We start from the raw sequence: 25,858 nt of genomic DNA, 5'->3' as shown, positions 1-25,858 counted from the left end.
TCTGTTAATTATGTACTGTTTTAGCTTTTGGGAAAGGAAATGTTGAATCTGTACAGAGACATTTTATAAATACTTCTTCATTAAGTGGAACGGTGTGTTTCCTGGGCTCAGTCCAGAATGATCATTTGTTTGATCCTGTAATGTGTAATTTTCCATGCCATGCTTAATAGCTCATATAATGAGTCTTGTTTGACTGTTCACTGAACCAGCCTTCTTTACATATAGCCTCAGGCTCTTCCTGCTTGGTTAAGGTCAAATACGGTATAAAACCAGCCGTAGCAAGAAAGCCTCCTTCACACACACACTTAAATTACAGAATGGCTCTATCACCTTGACAGTTGTTGAAGAAAAAAAGATTTTGCACAAAAACTGACTGTCTTTGCTGTTTTTGCAGTTACAACCCACTTAAATACAGAAAAGACAATCCTCCATTCTGAATGGAGTTACCAGCGGCCAGCGACGGTGTTCAACTGGCTGCATACAAACCCAGACTTCCTCCATCAGTAGTCAATGTGAAGACGACACCTGGAGGGTTTCATGAGTCTGGTTTCTATCAGTGTTACGGTGATGGGAGCAGTGTAGCATCCCTTGGATCTGATGCTCTAACTGGCTACGAGACTCTGGACGCCCCGCCAAACTATGACTTCTACGCCAACACAGGGGTGTGGGGCCGACGGAGACGCTTCAGACCATCTCTATACCAGCTGCATGCAAACACTGAGGTGAAGAATCTGCTTTTTTCTACTTCTCAAGTGACCGAAATTAAGAAAAAGAATAACAGGAACGCAGGTCGAATAGTTCATAATTGTAGCGTCTGTTTTTCTCTGAATATGCTTCAAATGGTCTGAAACAAATCCTGATCATGATACATCAGTTAGGATTCAGGTCATCTATATGTCCTTGTTCAAGTATATTTTTTAGCCCCAAGATTATGTTGTAAAACCTGCTACAACTGGCTACAAGAAATAATCTAGAAGATCACGTTTTTTTTATTCAGAAATCTATCTTGTGTGAGATAAACGTAGGAAAGGTGTCACTGTAGTCCTAAGATAGAAATCCGTAGAAAAACAGATAATGTCCTGGCAGCAAAATAACCAGGACATTTTCCGTTAAGTTTACGGACATTTTCGTCAACCCTAAAACTTAAATTTCTGTTGATATACAGGATGTCACGGACACTTCTGTTAATCCTAAAATGGAAACTTCTGTAAATTTACAGTATATCCTCCGTACCTGTAGCCAAATAGCAAGCCTAACCTTTACATTCTGGAGGGAAAACAGACGCTAACGCTAGCATTTGTACGCTACCTATCAGTCTTTGCGGACCACCTGAGGCTAAAACTGGGGCTAACTCTACCTGACGTCCACTGAAGTCTAAAATATAAGCTTTGGTAAAACGTAAATTACAATACCAACCGAGCTCAAAATGAGTCAGCAAAAATATTCCTGGCATATCTGGTAACGGTAACGGTCGACAACAGCTGAACTAAACAACAAAACAGCTTTCCAGCTAAAACGACACTGAGCTAACGTGAAGTCTTTAACATGAAACACTCTGGTTAGACATTAATTGTTGATTTTTTTTACAACAGAAATGAAAGAAAGGTTTCTCCAAATCTCCAAATCCGAAATTTGAACAAAAACTTTGCCGTGTGTGATGGCCTCTGCCTTTTCCAAATTTCGCGCTAGCGGAGGTTCTTGTTCCCACAATGCAATGAGTATTTTAAAAATACGGGTAAAACTCCTGTGAAAAATCAATTCCTTCCTTCCTTCGTATTAACACTGTACATTAGCCCGTAATTTTAGGGACTTTTCTTACAGTGTGCTACAGTACTTTTTTGTTTGTCTATATTCTAATTTTAACTTTGCATGGACATTTTTGTGTTGAACCAGTATTATGAACTTTGATTATTGTCTCCAGGCACCAGGCAGTTTTCTTCAATCACCATGGAATACTTAATGAAATGTTAACTAAAATGTAATAACTCTAAATGTTAAACTGATTTATATCACTCTTCATTTCTGTTACTCTCTCTGTTGATTATGTCAGCATCTCAGCAAAATCTCATGGCAGAATTGAGCTCATTTCACAAGGAATTCCTTTCTTCCTTTTCCTCCCTGTTGAAGTTTTTTTTCTGTGTGATGATGTTAGTCCCCATACGAGATATTTCATTATAGTGAGATCATTTTTTAAAAATTTGACCTCACTGTATAAAATGACCTGTGGTGACCACTAGGATAATCACAGCCTCATGAAACTTTACAGCCACAAACGACAGACCTAGAGCATTCAGAGGATAGATGGTTTTCCTAGCTAGATTGACAATAAGGGGGTTTCTGAGCAGTTTGCACCTCAGACTTGCTCGACATCCAATCGCCGAAAAATGCAATTCTTCCAGAAATCTCCAAATGTCAAAAGTTTTTGATACCAAATCACAGCATGGCTTTTTATATGGTGTTCCTCAAGGTCTTGGTGTCTTAATGTGGTATTTTGGAAGAATTATTGATAATTTATATCAATTCTCGTGAGGTAAAAAAATGTTAAATTTCGCACCAAATCTGTGTAACAAATGGTATTAACCCAAAAATTGCTGCAACAACTTATGATACATAATAGAGCATGGGGATGGACTATAATTATATCATAATGAAGCTTTTATCTTTAGTCTAAAGGTAAAAGGTGTGAAGGGTAAATTTGTGTTTGGTGATTTTGGGTTCTATAAATTAAATTTACTTGACTTTACCTGACTAGGTTGACTCCAGTCCTCCCTTGTATGAGGAGACAACAGGTGGACAGATGGAAGGAGAAGACAGCTCAGAGGAAGATGAGGAGGAGGAGCAGAAGGAGCCGCCACCTGAACCTACTCGCTTTGGCTGGGTGCAGGGAGTCATGGTAGGTTAGGGTTAGACCAGTGGTGGGTTTTGTTGGATATCTATAGTTGTAGCTGCTCAATACCAGTCTTCAAATGTTAAGTTGAAAATGCTATATATAATATAAAATGTATTAATTACACACAGTATTATCTGTGTAGTGAAAATTTGCCTTTGCTTTTTTATTACTGCTTCCTCACAAAAGAAACTTTGAATTTAAATTCCTATCAGACATTACCAACATACTGTGTATTAAAATCTATGCTCACATCTATGCATCATACTTCACTCTGACATATCACACAAGCCTATACACCGACTAGTTATTTCAATAAACCCTATTATTTTATTTATATATTCACATGTGTGACATTTAAGTTGCTATTTCATGCACCTTTAGCCTATGAGTAATTTGATTCCTACCTTGTTTTGCGGGGGACAGGTGTGAGGGTAACTGACTCGGGGTAACGTGCTGTGACAGAGTAAAGTCAGGGGTCTTGCCGTATTGGCGTTGGTTAAAGAATATTATTCAAAGAGAATTTGTAGCCCGCTGATTACCCACAAGCCAGAAGGACTGGAGCACGCTACTGACCAGAAAAGTCTCTACCTTGCTCTAGGTTCTACTGAATAAGCTGCCTGCCTGTCTTATCCCTTATCTGCCTGTTTGGGCTTTATTAAGAAAGAACTATTCATCACGATACAATTATGAAAAAAACCTCTTTATTGTGCTTTGATTTTGGTCAGTAATTATAAGTCATTTCAATACAACTTCAGTATGCTTTACATTAGTTTGCCTTGGTTAGTCAGACTTATTGCATTTTTTTGCCCTAAACAGCCCTAAAAAACCTTGAAAGAACAATTGCAAGCTGGAGAGAATTAATTTGCACTTTGTTTCAGTTAGATTGAGGTAGCTCAATCGTGGACAACTGGCCAATTTTTAATAAAAACACAATACCAGCCACTAGGCTACTCTACAGCACTCATTCCGTGTTAGAACTCAGGCTGTAGAACCATGTAGTTCAGTTAGGCTGGCTGAGTGTCTATATAGCGCCAGTGTATACGGCCGCTTAGAGAAAAAACGCTGTGTCTTTTTTCAGTGCGCACCTACTTTTTTGTGCAGTCGCTCAGTGCGCTTCTAGTTTAAAATCTCTGAACTTTCAGAAAGTCCGGGTATCCCCAACGCCCTGCCAGTGCTTTCCTGCCAGAGAATAAAACACTATATGGAGACTCAGCCTTATAGAGGCAGGAAAGATTATTTTTCTGTTGAAAACATTTACTTTACTGGTGTTGGTGTTGAACTTCAAATGCTTGCTGTTTTTTTTGTATTTGGTATACACTACACTACACTACACAATATTAGGTAATTCTGTCAGTAACTCCTCTGTCTTTTTTGCAGATCCGTTGCATGTTAAACATCTGGGGGGTGATCTTGTACTTGAGGTTGCCTTGGATCACTGCTCAAGCTGGCATAGGTACATCAACAAAACCTGTTTATATGCTTGGTCAATTGTAGATGTAATGTAACCCAATTTTAAATATGCCTTGAATACGTCAGTCTATGAAAGCTCACTGTCATTCTGTTTGGCTCTTTCTCTGTGTTTCTTTATGACAGGTCTGACCTGGGTGATTATCCTGCTATCCTCTTGTATAACTGGGATCACTGGACTCTCGACCTCGGCCATCGCTACCAACGGCAAGGTCAAAGGAGGTCCGTTTGCTCAGTGACACCTGCAACCACCTACTTAAAGGGACTATTTGTAAGAATCAGAAATTGCTTGTTAACAGCGACACCTGTGGCCGTTAAGTCAACGGAAGTCAACGTCCTGTTGCTCAGGGTCACGCTTGTGCTCGCTCTACATAGACATGAACGAGCATCGCTCAAAACAGTGAGGCGACACACGTCAGCTAAAAGCACAATATCACTTTATATTTCAGCTGCTTGGCAGTAATGTTAGCTGACCAGACGAAGGTCTCTCCATGAATCAATGCTGATCCTAGTGTTGGCTTTTCCTGCCTCAGCTTCCCGACCGCGTTTCTCTCTGCAGAGCCCCGTCACTTCACAAGACACTGGAAACCTCTGTTGGTCTGGAGGAGCTGCAGCAGTTATTTCTGCACAAACGTCCACTGTACATTCACTAGATATTCTCAGAGCTAAACCAACTCTTCTGCAGTGTGGAGTGTGCGCGCATGCTCGTGTAGAGGTGGAGCGAAAGAGCGAGAACGAGCGCGGTGTATGAGTGAAGGCAGGCAGGCAGAGGAGCAGAGTACAGCAGAGACTCCGGCCCTGGAGACCAAAGCTACGGTGTCCTCCGCGTCCTCCGACCATGGCCAACACTGTTTAACAGACGGGCTTCACTAGATACAACCAAGAGGTTTTGGTGCTTCCGTGTAGTTTGTGTTGGAGTCTGAGTCTGAACAGCGTAGCCACACGCGAGCGCGCATGGGACACCGACCCGCAATGATTTATACGTGTAACAAGTTTCAAACAGTCCCTTTAATAAATGTATTATATAAACAAAAGGACTAATATCAGAAAAAAAACTAATAAGAGCTGTATCTGACATTGTTACATTTTATTGCCAGTGATTCCTAACATGATGACCACATTTCCCACAATACATGCTTCCCGCTGTTCCCCCTCCCCCTCTTGTCTTCAAGGCGGTACCTACTTCCTGATCAGTCGCAGCCTCGGTCCAGAGCTGGGTGGGTCCATTGGTCTAATATTTGCCTTTGCCAATGCTGTAGCTGTGGCCATGCACACTGTGGGCTTTGCCGAGACTGTGACAGACCTCATGCGTGTAAGTAGGATGCTGTGTGTACGTGGAGCAACTTATGCTAGACATTAAACACAGTTTTTCATTCTGTTTAAATACACCTGAAATTTTTCTGAACTTTCAATCCTCAGGAAAATGGAGCTGTCATGGTGGACCGAACCAATGATATCCGCATCATTGGCGTCATTACAGTCACGTGTCTACTAGGTATCTCTATGGCTGGCATGGCATGGGAGTCAAAGGTTAGCTCGACCAAGTATATGCGACCATGGTGAACTGCCATCGTGATTCATTTTGAGATATACTTCTATTCTTCTATTTCTTGCCAAAAGTTAGATGAGAAGAATGATACCACTCTCATTTCTATACCTAGGCTATATGTAAGGGATAATGTACAGCGAGCTGGTCATTGTTGTGAAATAAACCCCCGACAGGGCGATGCCGCGCCCGACTCGGAGCGGAGGGGTGGACCCCGACACGAAGAAGGGGTTTATTTCACAACAATGACCCGCTAGCTGTACATTATCCCGCTTATTACACGGCTACTTACTGAAGAAATCAATAATTTGACACAAAAATGGTCCGCCAGAGTCCGATATCAGAACTGCACCCATAGCAACTGTCTGCTATACAGAAATAACAGACCGTAGAACGCCGTGATTGACCAATCAGAATCAAGTATTCAACAAAGCTGTGTAATAAAGACCTACAGAACAGCAGTCAACTAGCTAAAGTTAGCATAAAGACTGGAATCAAAAGACACATCGGAATGTTCATTATGTTTGTTTAAGCGTGCTAGGTAGCTAGCATGTTCACCCTAGCTAACATGATAAACCCAAGTCCGTTTATTAGTGTGGTGAGATACATTAGCCCAGGGTTCAGCAACCTGCGGCTCTTTAGCCCCTCTCCAGTGATGCTTTTTGTTTATATTTTCATTTTTATTTATCATTGTTGTAGGTCTGTGGTACGACGGTACGACGGAGAATTAGGGCCACATTGAGGGAAAAATATAAATATAAATATAAAAAGTTGTAATATTATGAGAATAAAGTAATAATTTTACGTGTTATTTAGTTTTTTCTCATCAAGTTATGACTTTATTCTTCTAATGTTAAGACTTTTTTTCACGTAAAGTTATGACTTTATTCTCGTAATATTATGACTTTATTCTGGAAATCTCAGATGTTTTTCTCTCAATGTGGCCCTAATACTTTGCCTAAAATGGCTCTTTTGATAGTAAAGGTTGCTGACCCCTGCATTAGCCTGTTCTTGCATGTAAATGTCTGTCTGCATCCATATGTTTACCAGACATTCTGCCTTCCACAGGCCCAGGTTCTGTTCTTCCTGGTCATCATGATGTCATTTGCCAGTTACATTGTTGGAACGATCATCCCCGCTTCACCACAGAAACAAGCAAAGGGTTTCTTTAGCTACAAAGGTGACTGTTCAGTCACTTGCTCAGAGTATCATATTCTTGAGTGCCAATGCAAAGTTTCCTCTTTCAATATAGAGAGATTTAACGGGTGTGGTGGCTGACAGAGCTCTTCAGTAAACTCACTATTCCACCTTCAACAGCGGATATCTTTACCACCAATTTTGTGCCCAACTGGCGGGGACCAGAGGGCAGCTTCTTTGGCATGTTCTCCATTTTCTTCCCCTCAGCCACGGGCATATTGGCAGGTGCTAACATCTCTGGAGATCTGAAGGTACATTAGTATTGTTTCTTTCTCTCTGCCTATTTCTTTTCTTGTAAAATCCTGATTCAGAAAACATCACGCATTGTTCTCAGTGGTATATAAAGCTGCCTGCTTCCCTCACACATCATCCTGTTAACTGGTAACTCAGTTGTACTTTAAAAAGCTGTATGTCTGTGTCTTTTGTTCTCTCTTTATCTTTTGTTCTCCCAGGATCCAACAGTGGCCATCCCCAGAGGAACACTGACGGCAATATTCTGGACCACCATCTCCTACCTCATCATCTCTGCAACCATCGGTACTGTATGGTCAAACTGCCTACCAAATCTGTATTTAGACTACCTTTTACTGTGGCTCAGAGGGAAGAGCAGGTCGTCCACCAATCAAAAGGTCGGTGGTTCGATACCCGGCTCCTCCAGTCACATGTCGATGTGTCCTTGAGCAAGACACTTGACCCCAAATTGCTCCCAAAGGCTGAGCCATCGGTGTGTGAATGAGTATTTAGATCCTGATGGGCAAAGTTGGTGCCTTGCATGGCAGCCTCTGCCATCAGTGTATGAATGTGTGTGTGAATGGGTGAATGCTGACATGTAGTGTAAAGCGCTTTGAGTGGTCGGAAGATTAGAAAAGTGCTGTATAAATGCAAGTCCATTTACCGTTTTACCCATATAGTGAACATTTCTCAACTTTATTCATGGCTTCTTACCAAAGGCATTTAATGTAATCATGTGGCATAAAATGATTCATGATTAATTCAGGTAAATTCAGATTAAATATGTAAAAAAAAAATATTGATTTACAGTAGTAATCAGTTCAACAAATCCAAGAGTAAAGGTACTCAAGATCCATCAAAGACCTGATGTTCCTGATGAAACCAATGTAACCCATCGGAACTGTGCCTGCCAGTTTAACTGTGCTAGCCACTATAGCCACACCTTGTGCACAGTCCTGAAGTACTGAACAGTGACATATTTTTGCTTGTTTACAGTGTATAAAACATCATACATTATTAGTATTATAAATTACCTTGCAGAATTTTGCTCAGAACTTTTACAGTTACTTATTGTATATTTTTAAATATTATTAGCAGGTCGCACTACCTTGACAAGGCAATGTTTCATCGTATGCAAGTATAATGACAAAAGTTGAACTGACACATTTAAATAGAACTTGGATATAGATATGCTGCCACAATAGCAGTGCAATAGCATGCAGACATATACTATAGTAGGCATTCTAGAAACTCAACCCCCAAAAGTTTGTTTGGACATTTTAGATTTTATTTCTACCATAAACAAGTGCCAATAATAGTTAAAGACAATATACATGAATTTATGTTGAGGATTTACAATTTTATTTAATATTATTTTTTATTTCTTTATTAGTTTTTGGGGATTTTGAGTTTGAATAATGTGTATGCATATGCATATATTTCATGCAAGTTTGTGTCCATGTGTGTTTATTTCCTCCCAGGATCCTGTGCGGTGCGGGACGCGTCCGGCCTGTTAAACGACACCCTGTCAGCGTCCTCATCTGGCGAGGATTGTGTTGGTTTAGCTTGTCAGTATGGATGGGACTTCACAGAGTGTATCAACAATAACACATGCACCTATGGCATCAGTAACTACTATCAGGTCAGCACGAGCTCACTCACGAGACACACACGTGATTCTGCTCTCTGTTTCTCAGCGTAAAGCCTTGTTACACGTTGTGTTCATGTAAAATTACCCACATTTTTTTCAGTCTAAATCACAAGTCTGCAAAGCACAAGCCAACTCTTTACATGGTTTCTGGTTAATGAAGTCCTTTAGAATTTCAAACACCAAAAACATTTACCTCCTGTTGCTACCTGAGGCCTTTACTACGAAGCAGGATTTGCGGTTAGCGAGGTAACTCCCTTCAAGGTTTTCCGTCCTACGACGTTGGGTCACTTCTTACCGGTGTAGATCGCCATGGTAACTGATGCTGTACACCTAACCTGCTCCAGAGCAGGTTATGTTCCAGATAACTCGGATAAAAGCACCGCCTACTGACCAATCAGAGGTCAGTGCGCGGATCGTATGATAATATTACACAAATACGAAGAAGTTTAAGTCATAATCCAGACTAATAATAACACAGTTTAAACTGACAAATGCAGGAAGGACAGCTGGCTGGATACCATGGGTGATTACTGCTTTGAATTATGTTTTTATATTTATTGTTTTACTTGCTCTCGAGTCCGTTTCACACCGCCTGAGACGGGGACGCAGCTGAAAGAAGGTTGAAATAGTCACGCATGCCACATCAGTGTTAAAGGGCATAATGATGTGTAATCCATTCATCCATTATACTTCTGAAATGTATTTAGGCTATACATCACTGCCCCATCTAGACGACTATTCCGGACTTTTGAGTGTTCCGTTAAATTAATAATTCTGTTAATTTACACATTCACGCATTGGGAGTTTTTTCTTTTGCCAGCTGTCCTTCCTGCATTTGGCAGCTTCAACTGTGTTACTTTAAGTCTGATTATGTGTTTAACTTCTTCGTATTTGTCTAATATTATAGTTTGCTCTTCCTTTGTAAAATGTGCCGCTCTGCCTGTCTGTCTGCAAGTCAGTAGACTTGTTCATGTCTGTGATTGGTTAGATGCTGCAAACCCCGCCCCGTTCATGTGAACGCGCTCATATCCAGATTGAGAAACCCTGAGTTGATTTACCGAGTTGATAACCAGCGTCGTAGGACCGCTTAGCGGGATCTCGTTTGTTAGTTGGTTAGTTAAGCCAGGTAACGAGAAGATACCCTGGGTATGTTGAACTCGCTTCGTAGCACCGACCTCTGGAGTCACCAAAACATAAAGCGGCCGTGTGTGCTGTCCATTTAAAGACACTTATGTGACTTTTCTTTCCATGCGAGAAGAAGCAAGAAAATACATAATGGCAACAGCGACAGCAACAAGCCAAACAAAAAATGTTATTCTGCATAAAATGACTCAGTCTCCCTCTGTAATAATCAGTTACATTAACAGTAGTAAACAACCTCTGGTGAGAGAGATGAGACTGATAAGTAAGCCGTACCTTTCTGTCTGTAGTCGATGAGCTTGGTGTCAGCCTTCGCCCCTCTCATCACTGCTGGTATATTTGGAGCTACACTGTCTTCTGCTTTGGCCTGTCTGGTGTCTGCTCCCAAAGTCTTCCAGGTACACACACACACACACACACACACACACCAGATACACTTTATTTTGTGAATATGTTATTTCTTTTCATATGTCAGGGCAACCTTTTCCATCACCCCGTGCCTGTTTAAACACATGCTTTCATTTCTTATTTTCTCTTCTGTGATAAAGAAATATATATATATATATATATTTTTTTCTGGCAGTGTCTGTGTATGGACAAACTCTACCCTCTCATCGGCTTCTTTGGCAAAGGTTACGGCAAGAACGACGAACCGCTCAGAGCCTACCTACTGACGTACATCATCGCTGCCTGCTTCATTCTCATTGGTGAGGCTTTGAGAATGATGGCTGGAAAATGAGTTTTGTAAACTAGAACTTGAAATGGGAAAAGTGTCTACAAGACAGCAATAACAGCTGTATGCTGAGGAGGCGGAGGTGGAGGTGTGCAGCTCTTCATCCAACAGCTTACTGTTGCTGCTTCATCCCCCTTGCAGAAATTAAAAATGATCAGTTGACAAAAAATGTCCAAAGTCGCCACGTCTCGTTTTGTAGTCTCTTTTGTGAAGAAGGATCTCTGTTAGCGCTTACCTCGGTGACATATACATTGTGCTTTATTTGCGTTGAAATGTTGGGTTTGCATTAACATTAACTCAATCTGGCTCCGACACAGTAAAAAGTGAGGCTCATATCTATCAGATAAAATTACAGTAATCCTGGATTACATGCTGCATTGTTTCCTGTCAATCCCTCGAGTGTAGGTAGGCAAATTTGTATCCAGCATGGAAATGGTGGACTCCACCATTAAGAATGAGAACTGCTGTATAAAGATGTAATTACAGCATGTAGATACATTGAACTGCTATTGGATAAAAAACGCAGACAATGGGTTTGATTTCATGAAAATCTTTTAAACATGCTTCTCATAAATTCTGCCTTCTCCCTTCTGTCTTTTCTCTCCACCAGCTGAGTTAAACACCATCGCTCCCATCATCTCCAACTTCTTCCTTTGCTCCTACTGTCTGATCAACTTCAGCTGCTTCCATGCCTCCATCACCAACTCACCAGGTAAGAAACTCAGAAGCTGCACATTGTGCTTTAAAACTGAAGGACGCGAGATTGGAGTAAATATGAATAAAAAAACATATTTTTATAAAACGGTCGCTATATAGTACATGAAACAGGTAACCTGAAAAAAATCATGTTCCTCTGTGTCCTCCGGTGCTCCTAACGGCATCTGCAAGATTTCACAGACCGGAGGAAAACAAGCAGTAAGAGCTGATCGGAGGTCTGGTGTCCAGCTGCCGTCTATGAGAGCCGGTTGTCAATCACTCAATAACTCCGACCAAACGGTCAAACTAGGCAGCGCTGATCAAATATGAATCAATATTCTGTTACGTTAATGCCTATTTCTCTCTTCAAATGTTTTCAGAATCATCTTGTAGTGCACGGTTTAGCTGTAAAATGAGAAAGTTTGTGCGCGGCAGCCATTGTGAAATCTGGTGAAGGAACGCCAAATTCCAGTCACATGACCGGAGCACAGCCAATAGGAACGCTCTCTCAATGAAATGACCTGTGATTGGTGAAAGTTTCCCATCACAGGCTAGATGTTTTAAAGTCTGAAAACACAGCCTTGAGGACCTGTAGAAGTCTAGTTATCTCTCAGAACACTTGAATTACAATATGCTGAAAGGTTATTATGTGATTTTTGCCCAATGATGCCAAAAATATACTGACTACTGAAGCTTTAAGACAGAAAAGCATTTAGCTAGTGCATTTAGCATTTAGCAATGAAACATAGCCGAATTGCTTGTGTGTGTGTGTGTGTCTACAGGTTGGCGTCCGTCCTTCAGGTTCTACAATAAGTGGCTGTCGTTGCTGGGCTCTGTGTGTTGTTTGGTTATCATGTTCCTGCTGACTTGGTGGGCAGCCCTCATTGCCTTTGGCGTCGTCTTCTTCCTTTTGGGATACACACTCTACAAGAAGCCTGGTAAACACACACACACACACACACACACACACACTCACAGCCTGCAGTTAGCCTGCACACCAAACAGCTGTCATCTTCTACTCCATTCTCCAACTCTGCTGCTCTTCTCTGTGCTCAGCTGTGAACTGGGGCTCCTCGGTGCAGGCGAGCTCCTACAACATGGCTCTGAACCAGTGTGTAGGCCTCAACCATGTGGCGGACCACGTCAAGAACTACAGGTCAGAGACAGAATCACACAACCTATAGTTTGTCTTCTGTGATCTGAATTTAAAAGGAGAATGTTTATTTTGCATTTGGAAGTGAGGTAGGGTAGAAACTAGGGATGTTCATAATTAACCGTTTAGCCGTTAACCGACATTAAGCATTTTAACCGATTAACGCTATCGGTTAAAACAGTTAAAAGAAATATTTATGATTAATTAAAAAGCTGAGCGGCTCGTCTCTTTAAGGAGAAAAGCTGGCTTACCTTAATAGCCCACCTTAAGAGGCGGAGTTTGCATTGCAGGATACAGGAAGTTGGCTCTGATCTCTCCGGCCCGCTTGAGCCAAGCCCCTAGGAAGTGCGCCGGTCGGCGATCGTGACTTTCGTAGTGGCCAAACGGCGGTACTGCAACTTCCGTGTCAGTCACGTGATGCATTGGGTCCAAAAATACTTTTTCCCATAGACTTACATTGGGAAAGAGACGTCTGTAACTCAGCGGATAATTTTCTTTGAGGTGAATCAACTTCCCAGTACGAACACTAAAAAAAATAGTTTTTAAAGTTGTAAAACGCACGAATAGCCAAATCCAAAGTTATTTCCCTTCCTCCGTTCATGTGAGTGAGACCCAGACCGAGAACATCCATTGCATTGTCCTCATGCAGACTTGCATTTTAAGGATCACTTCCTGTAATTGGTGCAGGTGGTGTTCTCACTTCTAAAAGGAATAGTTGCTTATCTGCAATGTTGTCGAGAGTTCACAATGAGAAGATCAATATTCATATCTGCGATCACTTACCCATATCAGTTAAATATGAAGCTACATACAGCAGACGGTTAGCTTAGCTTAGCATAAAGACCGTAAACAGGGGGGAACAGCTATAGCCTGGCTCTGTCCAAAGGTAACCTATACTAGCATCTTTATTGTGAGAGTCACGAGGACTTTCTAGTCTCTGTCCCTGTCTCCAGCTCCTGCTCACTTCCTCCAGGCCATCCTCTAACTATATCCACCAGAAGCCCCTCAGACTCTCTTGCTCAGTCTTGGTCTGAGGTCGAAAAGTCTTTTTCTCTTAGGAAGGTTCCTAACGGAGGGAAATGACCCGGAAGTATCTCAGTAGCAGCCGTGATAAGAGCTGTTCAAAATCTCTAAATGTTAAGGAAAGGAGCTTCTATGCTTCCTTTATCATCTCCTTTAGCATAGGATACACCGGAGCATCCTTTACCAAAGGAAAGGAGATAATGCCGTCCCACAATTCCTTGCGGCCGCGACTTTTAAAGCGACGCACCATTCTGCTGTTCATGAAAACAAACAATATGCCCATCTTGGATAATATTTTCATAGTCATATACTAATTGGGATTCATGTTCACAAATATGGGTGGGCAGTGAAAACCATTTATTGATGTCGAACAAGTATCAAATAAGTGTTTTATATATTGATTGTCCGGTGGCAGCATTCAGGATGGAGTGAGTGGATTTGCAGTCATGTGTTCAGACACACATTTCAACCTGGCATCTCCATCCTTGGTTCTGTTCATCTAATAGTGAAGTTGGACACTCTTCTTCCTTTTAATCTTACCTTAAAGAATGTCACATGTTTCTATATCGCAGAGTAGAAGACAGTCTTGGGGGTGAGACATCGTTCTCACCAGGCTGTAACCCCCCCGCTACGAGGGATCTGAGCTTCCTTCAAACATGTCATTCGGGCCATTAGCAGTTCTTGGTCGATCCCTTCCCATCTCCGTTAGGGCTTTGATCCTCGTTCCTCTGCGTTGACCCCTCTCGGTCTGGTATCTGACCACTCATGGTTTCACCTATATTTTGCAGCTGCAATAAAACGTTGAAAGCCCTGGTTTGCAGGGGGCTGTGAGAGGTCATCTTTAAGCTGTCCTTTTGTTCTGCTCAGAAATATCATCACCCTGTTGCTTCCTCATCTGTCTGCTATTTAAATAAACCTACTTGTTTAACCCCTACAAAAACACAAAAACAAAAAGTGTGAAAACACATTACTGTATTACAGGGGGGTCATGTGCCAGACTATAGTGTTAGTGAGTTTTAGAGGTGCTTGCAGGTTGATTTTGTTATTTTTGGACAGAGCCAGGCGAGCTGTTTTATTCTGCTGTTTCCACTCTTTATGCTAAGCTATGATAACCGTCTGCTAGCGGAAGCTTCATATTTGTTGTACAGACATGAGTGCTAACGATGTTCCTATAGCTTTTGGCAAGGAAGCAAATAAGAATGTTTCCCACATGGTAAAACTATTCCTTTCATGTTCACATGAAGTCAAGATCATGTCCCAAGTTCTGTCACTCATTCATGTCAACAGTAAAAACAATGAATGGGTCTCAGAAACAATGTCATTCCTTAAAGGTGCAGGTGTCTGCAGGAGCTCTGCACTAAACTGCTCAACATCTCCACCTTTCAGACCCCAGTGTTTGGTGCTGACAGGTCCTCCCAGCAGTCGGCCAGCTCTGGTGGATCTCGTCAACTGTTTCACAAAGGATCTCAGTCTCATGATGTGTGGCAATATAGTCACTGTGAGTCCAACCCCGATGTGCACAGACATACACACCACCCGGTGATTAAAGATTACACTTTTGATTCAGTAAAAAACACAAGAACAAACATATTTTTTAAATATTTGGAACCGCTGTGTTTCAGCGGTCACGGCGTTGAGTTGAGGACTGAAATCATTGTCCATTTGTCCCTGTATCTGTCAGGATGGTCCCTCCCCATCAGTAGTGGAAAAGGCGAGCGGCGACAGTCACGTTACCTGGTTGAACCAACGGAAGGTCAAGTCATTCTACAGAGGTGTGGTGGCTGCAGAGCTACGATCAGGAGTTAACATGCTGCTACAGGTCAGAATTACACCTCATCAACTGTCTCACAAAGCCAGCTAACTTTGGGGTTACACTGGATGTTCACTCTCAGAAAGATTGCTCACGCTGACTTCAGTTGCCATGGTAACTAGACCAAACTCCTGACAGACCAAAACATATGAAAGAACCATCTCCTGACCAATCAGCAGACGTGAGAAAGGTCACCGTTCCCAAAGGATGTTGGAATGGACAAAATGCTGCATGACACTAAAGTGGCAACTACAACAGAGAAGAGCAGCATCGTTACAAACCAGTAGAGAGACTTTGCTTTGCATGGCAATGTGTTACACACAGGGAACGTCAGGAGCGCATGGCGGCTGGGTGGAGTGGTGGCGGCTTTATTCACGCGTCGGGGGTTCACACCAGCTGTGTCTCAGTTGCGTTTCTGCTGCAGCTGTTACTGTCAGCCCTTTCTTTCTACATATAGTTTGCCTTTTAATGGCCATTTCATTTCATTATAAATATCATTTATATCTATTTTAGACAGAGAAATGTAAAGAAAGGTGTGGTAATTTGTAAATAATTGTAATAAACGACAGTAAAAACTCTGTACAGGTAACGCAGCCGCCACGCGCTCCTGACGTTCCTGGTGTGTCTCGGGCACACTGGAAACACAATGTAGGTGTACAGTCTAATCAGTGTCCTGCTATGATCAACACTAGACCTCTACTTCAGGTGGCTAGTTTGAAGTAGTGAATGTTATGAGTTGACTTTGTGAAAAGAAAATGGGAAATTAGAAAAAAAGAAAATTAGACGGAGCTCCTAACGCCATGCTACTTTCAAATTATGCTAGCTTTCCAACATCGTCGACCCTACCTTTAACATGTGGCAGTGGCCTCTCTCGTGTGCACACATTCACAGCTGGATCAAAGTGAGAGTTAAAGGACCAATGTGTAACATTTAGGGGAATCTATTGGCAGAAATGTTTTTTTTTGTGTGTATAATCTCCTGAAAATAACAATGGTTGTGTTTTCGTTACCTTAGAATGAACCGTTTATGTCTACACAAGGAGCCGGTCCTCTCCAGAGTCCGCCATGTTTCTACAGTAGCTCAGAACGGACAAACCAAACTCTGGTTACTTTTCCTGCTTGAGTCGATAACGCTGCTGTCGCCGCCGCTCTCTCTCTCTTGCTTCACCACTCCCTTCCCACGCAGACACTCACTGGCTCTGCTCCAAATGACCAACAACTGGCTCTAGAGAGGGCTATTCACGTTTTTGCGTCAGCCACCGCAGATCACCATACACACTTGGCACACGGGAGAGGCTTCAGTTGGTTGGTTAATCTGCAACCTCACCGATAGATAGCCCCATATCCTATCCTACACACTGCACCTTTAATAATGCCAGTTGGTAACCAGCTATGCGAGATCTAGGATTGTCAGTGTTAGGTTCAGTGAAGCCAGATGCCTCAAAGTGAGCCTGAGGAAGTTGAACTTGCGTTTGTGAGACAGGCCTGATTCATCTCTTCTTCTTCTTTTCATGTTGTTGACTGTCCACCAGGGAGCAGGTTTGGGTCGTATTAAGCCAAATGTTCTGCTGATGGGTTTCAAGAAAGATTGCTGCAACGACACGCCTCAGGCTGCACACAACTATATAGGAATACTACAGTGAGTACAGATGGGGATTAATAAACTTCATCCTGTGTGTGTGTGTGTATACACTTTTGAACCATTTTATAAGCACTGATGATCATATTTTTTGCAATAAAGCTGTTTGTGTGTTTCAGTGATGCATTTGACCTGCAGTACGGCGTGTGCATTCTGAGAATGAAGGAGGGACTGGATGTCTCTCATCCATCTCAATCACACGGTGAGGGCCTTTTTTTTTCAAATTAGAGCGGAGCACACAGAGTAAATTCATTTCGCACCATCAAAGAACTCTGACTGCTGCTGCAGCTTCACTAGTGTTAACAAGGGGGCTTGGTGTCCACATTCATCCATCATCATTTGACTATAAATTAATTTATATACATAGCAAATTCCTCTGTTTTTATTTCAGTTAATCCAGGCTTTGATGGAGGACCTGAGAGTATAAACACCATCTCTGCCCCTTCCTGCATTCAAACAACTGCATGTACGTATAACCATGAACATATCATTTGAATTAATTTCTTATATGTATCATGGTAATCGCAAAAAATCTTGAGTAAACACGGCCTGAGTTGCCATTTTCTTTCAACCAAAAGACGTTATTTGCAACAGAAATTATTACAAACAACAATAATTAAATTCACAAATAAATAAATTAACGTGATCATGAAAGCGTGTGAGAACATACAGTTTAAAGGGACACTATGTAAGAATCAGAAATTGCTTGTTAACAGCGACACCTGTGGCCGTTAAGTCAACGAAAGTCAGCGTCCTGTTGCTCGCGCTTGTGCTCGCTCTACATAGACATGAACGAGCATCGCTCAAAACAGTGAGGCGACACACGTCAGCTAAAAGCACAATATCACTCTATATCCCAGCTGCTTGGCAGTAATGTTAGCTGACCAGACGAAGGTCTCTCCATGAATCAATGCTGATACTGTGTTGTCCTGCTTCAGACTCCCGTCTTCTGCAGTGTGTGTAGTGTGCGCGCATGCACGTGAGAAGGTGGAGCGAGTGAGAACGAGCGCGGTGTGTGAGTGAAGGCAAGCAGGCAGAGGAGCAGAGTACAGCGGAGACTCCGGCCCTGGAGACCAAAGCTACGGTCTCCCCTGTGTCTTCTGACCGCGGTCGGGGGGGCTGGAGCGGGAAGAGTTGACACTGTTTAACAGACGGGCTTCACTAGATAGAACTTTTTTGGTGGTTTTGGTGCTTCTGTATAGTTTGTGTTGGAACAGCGTAACCACACGCGAGCGCGCATGGGACACCGACCCGCAATGATTTATAAAAGTGTAAGTGTAAGAAGTTACAAACAGTACCTTTAAACATAGGAAAATGACACCCAAAGTCATTGATGGGGAGACAGCGGCGGAATATGCAACACACTTCAACACATGTAAAAGAGTATAATGCTTGTGTGAATGTGTAGATAAATGAAAATAGAACTACCGTGTGCGCATCCCTGAAACGGTGAAGGATAATAGTGAGGTTTATTAAAGGGATAGTTTGGGTTGTATGAGGTACCTATCTATAACTTAATAAATACTGTATTTGTCATTGGAGTCTGGCATGGTCTGAAGAGAGCATAGATAACTTTCATCAGAAAGGGCTGTCTGACAGCAAGGTAAAGAGGTGAAAATATTCTAAATATAGCGTACACTTATACTGATATTGATTTTTAAAATACGTTATGCTGACGGTTCCATCCACAGCAGTTGTTTCGGCACTCCTGTCTGTTTCTCCAAACTGGGGGCATGCCGACTGTCATCTACTGTAGGTAACACACTCACTATGGATAACTAGCTGATACAACCCCACTTCGAAACACCCAAACTATCATAACTACTACTGGAAGGGAGCAGGGAATGTGGTGTGTGTGTGTGTGTGTGTGTGTGTGTGTGTGTGTGTGTGCTGCTCAGTCACACCTTGAATCTGGAAAAGAATAAGCTGTAAATGGCACTGCATGGTAAATGTTTAACAATTGTCACCTTAAATACCCAGAAATCTGATAAATTGATGTCATTTAAATGTGTAAAACAATAACTATTTGTTGTGTGTACAAAATTGTTTGCAGCTTCTGTCTCCATTGAACCAGAGCCTCAGCCTGGTACGGTGTTCCAGAAAAAACAAGGAAAAAAGACCATCGATGTGTACTGGCTGTCTGATGACGGAGGTCTGATCAGCTCTACATCCATCTATCACTTTCTTTTCTTCTGTCAAGAATATTAGCAGAGGTTTCCTAATCATTGTGTGTGTGTGTGTTGTGTGCTACCAGGCCTGACCCTGCTGCTGCCCTACCTGCTGACTCGGAGGAAGCGCTGGGCCAGATGTAAGGTCCGAGTGTTTGTGGGGGGAGAAACAGACAAGAAGGAAGAGCAGAGAGAGGAGTAAGCACTTGGATTAGTTCCGTATCATTCCGATTACTACAGTATGGGGTGTTTATACCTTAGTCTGATTTCTTCGGCACTTTAGCCAAAAAGGTGTCAGAAAAAAGTGAATGAACAAAACAAAACTAGAATGGCACTCGGAGAGCGCAGACCTCCACCAACGCGTGACTTTAAAAAACAGATCACAGCTCACAGCTGGCGGTACCGTGAGGTGGTCGGCTTGTTACTAACGCGGTGTGTTTCCGTGTAATGTATCGGCGGATGCCTCTCTCATTCAGCAGCCTTGTTATGTCTGTATAACGTTACACTACATTGTCTCTCATCCCGTCATCTACCGCTTTCTACCGCGGACGGCCAGCAGCTCCTGCACACACATCAACACACGTATCTCTCTGCTCTCAGAAGGAAGGAGAGCCAGGCGTCATCAACACGTCATCAACACGTCATCAACACGTCATCAACACGTCATCAACACGTCATCAGATACACTGTGCATGTGTTATACCCTGTGGTTTTAATGCTCAGGCTGATCGGGATCCTTAAAAATTTTTTCCTGAATCCGGATCATGATCCAGATCGCCACCAAAATCTAATGGATTGTTCATTGTGCCACACCCCACCCCTCCAAAAATTTCAATCAAATCCATCACAAACTTTTGGAGTAATCCTGCTAACAGACAAACAAACCAACAGACCAACAAACCAACCCCGGTGAAAACATAACCTCCTTCCTAGGCCTTCGACCTTGGCGGAGGTAATAAAAGGAAATGTAGAATTTTTTATGGAGATCAATGAACTATGGAATTATCAACGACTCAGCAATCACTTTGACTAGCGTAGCAGGACATAGAGAGAAAACAAGAGGTGGAACTAAAGACATTAACAATGGCTGCAGGTTCTTTAAACCTGCAATAACTGATTTTGTGGCCACTGTGGGGGTGACAGAAACAAGCTGTAAAAACAACACTGAAACAGTTGATAGGCTAACATACTGTAGGCTTTTCCTGCTAAGACAAGTCAAAATGTCACTCATGATTAAAACAAAGAACGTATATCACTAAGAAGTGAAAGTCTATTGGTCGTTCCGTTGCAACGTCAGCGTCCAGCAGCAGAGCTACTCCTCAGCCATTTTGGACGGAAAGCGACTACCGGACGCCAGTAAAACGTCCGCCTACAAAGTGCCGTACAAAAGTAAACTAAATTATTTCTATTCTATTGTCATATATAATGTCTCTACTGAAATGGCCGGTGTTGAACAATAAAAATATTATAAATATGCATACTATTATAACTATTTACTTACTTAGTTATTCATTTATCAAACTTTTTTACCCGGCTGCTTCCCAGAGGAGCATAAAGTGAGCGATGGACATAAATAGAAGTTAGAAAAATGCAGCACACAGATTTTGAGAGCAAACTTTTTCATGTCAAGGATCCAAAAATCGATGTCCAATAGACCACAGACCATGGATGTATAAGAGAATGTTGTCAAAAAAGCACCAGAGTTTTGCCTCTTGGTTAAAAGACTATTGTTGTGGTATGAGATTATGTGAATTTTTTTAAATTACAGATTTATATTCTCTTTCCAGGGTGTTGGCACTGATCAAGAAGTTCCGTCTTGGTTTCCATGATGTTGAAGTGCTTCCTGATATCTACCAGAACCCCCAGCCTGGAAAGTAAGGCTTGCCTATGAGAATGAAACAACGGGCAAACAACGGGGAACATGATCGTGCAATTCCACATGTGATCCAGGTTGAGCTGGGTTTACCAACTGGGCAAAAGCACCAGAATGCCAGGGACACGCACGGATCCAGGTTCACTGTGTGTTGACTGTTCTGTGCTACTTTAATTGAAAATATGTCTGGGAATAAGCACCAGTAAAGCACAATATCAACTGACATTATACTGTAAGTGTTCTGCTTTATTAGCTGATCTTGAGGCCTTGTCATGAAAAGGTTGGTTCGTCAGGTCTTGTTTAAACCCTAATTATGTCAGTTTTGTGCTGACATAGAGCAATGTGCAAAAAATACACAAGCACTTTCGCACTTTAATCTGTCTCTATTATCTATGTATTTATATATCTATATAATGCATATTCCTAAATGAATGGGGGATATGCAAAGAGGAAAGAAGGGGTTAATAGGGGCCCAGTAGCTCATTTGTGTCCCAGGGCCCAGTTGGGCCAAGGATGTTTACACTTGATTTGCACTTAATGCATTTAGAGTGCTTTGTTTTGAGGATAAAAAAAACGGACAGAGCGTCCCATGATGTCGAATAATCCTCTTGTAGTGACCGTGACATCCATGGAAGTCATTGCCATCACTTAAACATGTTGCTGTGCTGTATTTTAAGCCAACACTAGGATCAGCATTGATTCATGGAGAGACCTTCATCTGGTCAGCTAACATTACTGCCAAGCAGCTGAAATATAGAGTGATATTGTGCTTTTAGCTGACGTGTGTCGCCTCACTGTTTTGAGTGATGCTCGTTCATGTCTATGTAGAGCGAGCACAAGCGCGAGCAACAGGACGCTGACTTTCGTTGACTTAATGGCCACAGGTGTCGCTGTTAACAAGACATTTCTGACTCTTACAAACAGTCCCTTTAATTCCCCATGATCCCTGTTTGTCTCTGTATGCTTCAGTGTTCATCAGTTTGAGAACATGGTGAGTCACTTCAGGCTGGATACAAATCCCAAACAGGACTCTGATTCTGGGCCACCGAGACAGCAAGAAGAGCCGTGGATGATCACTGACCAGGACTTAGAGAGGAACAAGGCCAAGGTCTGACACACACAGAAACACATACACTGACGCAACCTGAATCACACACATTTGGATACAGCACATATAGAATTTAGGAGGAAGAAATAATCCATTGAAACTTCGTCTGTGTGATTCAGTCTCTCCGTCAGATTCGTCTCAACGAGGTTGTGCAGGATTACTCCAGAGACGCTGCCCTGATTGTTATGTGAGTACAGTAACTCTTTCTAGGTCATGGGAGTGCTTCTTTATTAGAGTAAAAGGAGCGGCTGTGTAATTACGTGGTATGCCGACTGCTCTTGATTCTTGGCTTGCACAACACAGACACAAGTCCAGTCACTTTACCTTTAGACATTATCACTTGTGGATGCTTTGACCTCCTTATTAGCAGTCAAACACAAACTGTTGACCTTATTAATAAGCCTTCTTTGCTGTGACTCTGTGTGTCTCCTGGCAGCACCATGCCGGTGGGGAGGAGAGGAGCGTGTCCCAATACTCTCTACCTGGCGTGGCTGGACTTCTTGTCACATGATCTGAGACCTCCAGTCCTGTTGGTTAGAGGGAACCAGGAAAATGTCCTCACCTTCTACTGCCAATGACATGTCTCCTATATACAGTCCAATATACAGATGCTGAACTACAATTTATAACTCACTAATATCCTGACATTTTTTAATCTTGAATTAGACATGTCAATGCCTTGATGACTATTGATGATTATCTAATCCTGTAATTAATGTATGATTCATGTAATTACCATGTTCTGGGCCTATAAGTCGACGTCTCAATAGTGTACACATTTTAGAAATCCTACAAATCACTGAAGGGATCATATTTAAAACTGAAGCCATTATTGATTGTAAAAACAATTGTTTATCAAAATGATTTGTAATGATTGACATTTGACATCGTTTGTAATGATAGTATGTACGGAAGACCTCAACAGACACGATTCAACCATTTTCTTAATACGGTTATCTCGAGTTCATGAGTTAATTATGTCGTTAATTCGAGAAAATTAGCTATGTTATCTTGAGATAACAAGATAACTAAGTTGTTATCGCGAGAAAACAGATTTTCTTTTATTTCTTATAATGTCAAATCAGCCAAAATGCATTCAAACGGCCCGGATGGAGCTGACAGCATGGGTGTATACATGCTGATACTGATGGACTTGGTGAAGTTAGCAGGAGGATTTTCTGATGTCTGTATTTCTGTATGTTTTTTTTTTCCAGCAACCAAAAATCAAAGAATAAAGACATTTGCCTCACAATTTTGTGGTATTTTCTTTTAAGTTGTTTAACATGTTTTATACTACTTGTGAATATAATCTATTTAATCTTATCTCCATATTGTTAACACCTTATTTAAAAAAACGTATTTAGTCAGATATGTATCCTTCCGCTAACTTCACCAAGTCCATCACTGACAGGCTTGATAGGGCTGTCAGCTTGATCTGGGCCGTTTGCATACCTTTACCCTCGGCTGATTTGACACAAACATTATAAGTAATAAAAGAAAACAACTTTTTGTTTTCTCCTGATAATGGGATAACAACGTTTGTTTCCTCGAGATAACCACATAATTAACTTGTGATCTTAAGATAACGGCATTAAAAAAAAAGAAAAGAATTGCTATTCCACTAGAACACTGTCATCCGTATGCCATACCACAATGTATAATCTCTATATGTTTTTGACATTTTGCAATTAAAGTGCTGTATATGATATTCTGATTCACACATTCTCTATCAGTGTTAATTGCCAAACCAAACCACTATGATTTTGAGGAGAGCTTCTGACATCCAGTCTTGTAGTTTTGTTATCCAACGTCTGTAGTATTATAATAGCCTACTTGGTTTTTTTTGGTGTTTGCAGTGACACTCAAATACCCATACTCCATAGTGTGTTGAATAGCTACTGGATCACTGCTTGAGATCATTTGCAAGTCGATTTACAGCTGATGTAACATAACTGATGCAACTTCAGTGGATAAACAGGTTTTGCTGTCAGAAAAAAAAGTGCTCTTGTGTGATGTTTGCTGTTCGCTGAAAATGAGGGCGGAGTGAGAGGTCTTTTCATCTTTGCCCTCTCAAATAGGGAGGACCACAAGAGTCACCTAAATGGTAATAAAGAATTTAATTGATTAATAACTAATTGTACAAAAAAATACCCATTAATGAATTTGTTTACGAATTGATTTATGAATCTATGAATAAATGTGCTAAATTACAACGTAATTCATTGTTTGACATTTTAATGGGCAATAAAAAGAAGAATTATAAAAAATTATTTATAAATTAAATATTAATCCGAAAATAAATAGTTCAAATTAAAAAAGGTATTTACAAAAACACCATGAAACAGTCAATATGTACATCATTTAAAAATACATTAATGAATTCATAAATAGATAATGGAATTTAAAATTCTATTTGAAAATGCAGTTTAAAATGAGAAATGAATGACTGCACTCACAAATTGAATTAAAAATGCAGGCTTTAATCAGGCATTTAAAAGGGCAACTTCTTTTCCCATTTGCATTAGCATTTCCCCTTCTGCTTTTACTAAATGATTTAGCTATTTGATTAGCTAAATCATTCAGCTTCCCCATTTAGCTTTAGCTTTTTTTTGTAAATCCCTTTTTAATTTGAACTATTTATTGATGTGCTTTACAAAGCGGACATAAAATGAATAAAGGATGGAATACAGCACAATGCCAGATACACACACATTTCCACATATATTTACAAACAAATATAAATAAATCTGAACGTGGTCTGTAAACTACAAGTAGCCTACAAATCGGATCTAACAGGATGTCACTTTTCCTGTGACTTACTGTAAATTCTTTGAAGGCTGCGGGAAACATGGATGTATTAAGAGAACTGGATACAGCGTTGGAGGCGGGGCTCCGTTCATTCCTATGAGAGTTGCTCAGTGGAGCATGAAGCCTAAATGGCTCGACTTCCGTCTGGAAAAGGACCCGGATCTTGGGCACATGGAACATGCGGAGTAGTGTCCGCTCGGTCACATGATTTGGTCACGGGGTCCCAACGTCACGCCGTCATCACGGCTTGGTGCTCCAGCCTCAGTCTGGGTCTCATTCACATAGACGGAGGAAGGGAAATAACTCTGGGTTCGACTATTAGTGCATTTTACAACTTTAAAAACATATTTTTTTAAATAAGGGCTATTAGAGGGTTCATATTGGGAAGTTGACCTAAAAAAAAATGATCCGCTGAGTTACAGACATCTCTTTCCATATGTAAGTCTATTGGGAAAAAGTATTTTTGGGCCCAATGCATCACGTGACTGACACGGACGTTGCAGTACCGCCGTTTGGCCACTACGAAAGTTGGGATCAATGACCAGTGCTCTTCCTGGGGGCATGGCTGGAAACCATGCTGGAAACTGTCCAACTTGACTGCAGCTGTTAGTCACCGCCTGCTGCTGCTGCTTTCCAGGCTAGCCCTTAGATCAATGGTGAAAGAAGACTTCTTGTATTGAAATATCTCCTCTAAGACAGCTCTGTATAGAAGGAATTGATTTGTGT

The 25,858-nt window shown here is 41.5% G+C and overlaps 1 protein-coding gene across 1 annotated transcript; it reads left to right on the top strand.

Annotated features, from left to right (window-relative positions):
* The first annotated feature begins 412 nt into the window (after positions 1 to 412).
* slc12a3 (solute carrier family 12 member 3) lies at positions 413 to 24,042 on the top strand. Its single transcript, XM_037767712.1, has 26 exons — positions 413 to 722; positions 2,753 to 2,893; positions 4,268 to 4,343; positions 4,484 to 4,579; positions 5,530 to 5,669; positions 5,777 to 5,887; positions 6,972 to 7,083; positions 7,221 to 7,351; positions 7,553 to 7,637; positions 8,813 to 8,973; positions 10,413 to 10,520; positions 10,706 to 10,829; positions 11,466 to 11,567; positions 12,334 to 12,489; positions 12,608 to 12,707; positions 15,114 to 15,225; positions 15,409 to 15,546; positions 17,069 to 17,175; positions 17,295 to 17,377; positions 17,567 to 17,641; positions 19,229 to 19,327; positions 19,430 to 19,541; positions 21,131 to 21,217; positions 22,186 to 22,324; positions 22,444 to 22,511; positions 22,761 to 24,042. The coding sequence occupies exons 1-26, from the start codon at positions 438 to 440 to the stop codon at positions 22,900 to 22,902; spliced, it is 3,090 nt and encodes a 1,029-aa protein (XP_037623640.1). The 5' UTR covers positions 413 to 437; the 3' UTR covers positions 22,903 to 24,042.
* The last annotated feature ends 1,816 nt before the right edge of the window (positions 24,043 to 25,858 follow it).

Source organism: Sebastes umbrosus, chromosome 4 (assembly GCF_015220745.1).
Source record: "Sebastes umbrosus isolate fSebUmb1 chromosome 4, fSebUmb1.pri, whole genome shotgun sequence".
NCBI classification, from domain to species: Eukaryota; Metazoa; Chordata; class Actinopteri; order Perciformes; family Sebastidae; genus Sebastes; species Sebastes umbrosus.
Note: the sequence above shows the minus strand (reverse complement) of the source record. Positions and strands in the feature narration are given on the sequence as shown.

Bases quoted from the DNA above. Each gene is read 5' to 3' on its own strand.
- slc12a3 (XM_037767712.1), top strand. From the start codon at position 438: ATGGAGTTACCAGCGGCCAGCGACGGTGTTCAACTGGCTGCATACAAA. The intron at 17,176-17,294 runs GTGAGTACAGAT...TGTGTGTTTCAG, and splicing joins AACTATATAGGAATACTACA to TGATGCATTTGACCTGCAGT. The intron at 17,642-19,228 runs GTACGTATAACC...AATTGTTTGCAG, and splicing joins CTGCATTCAAACAACTGCAT to CTTCTGTCTCCATTGAACCA.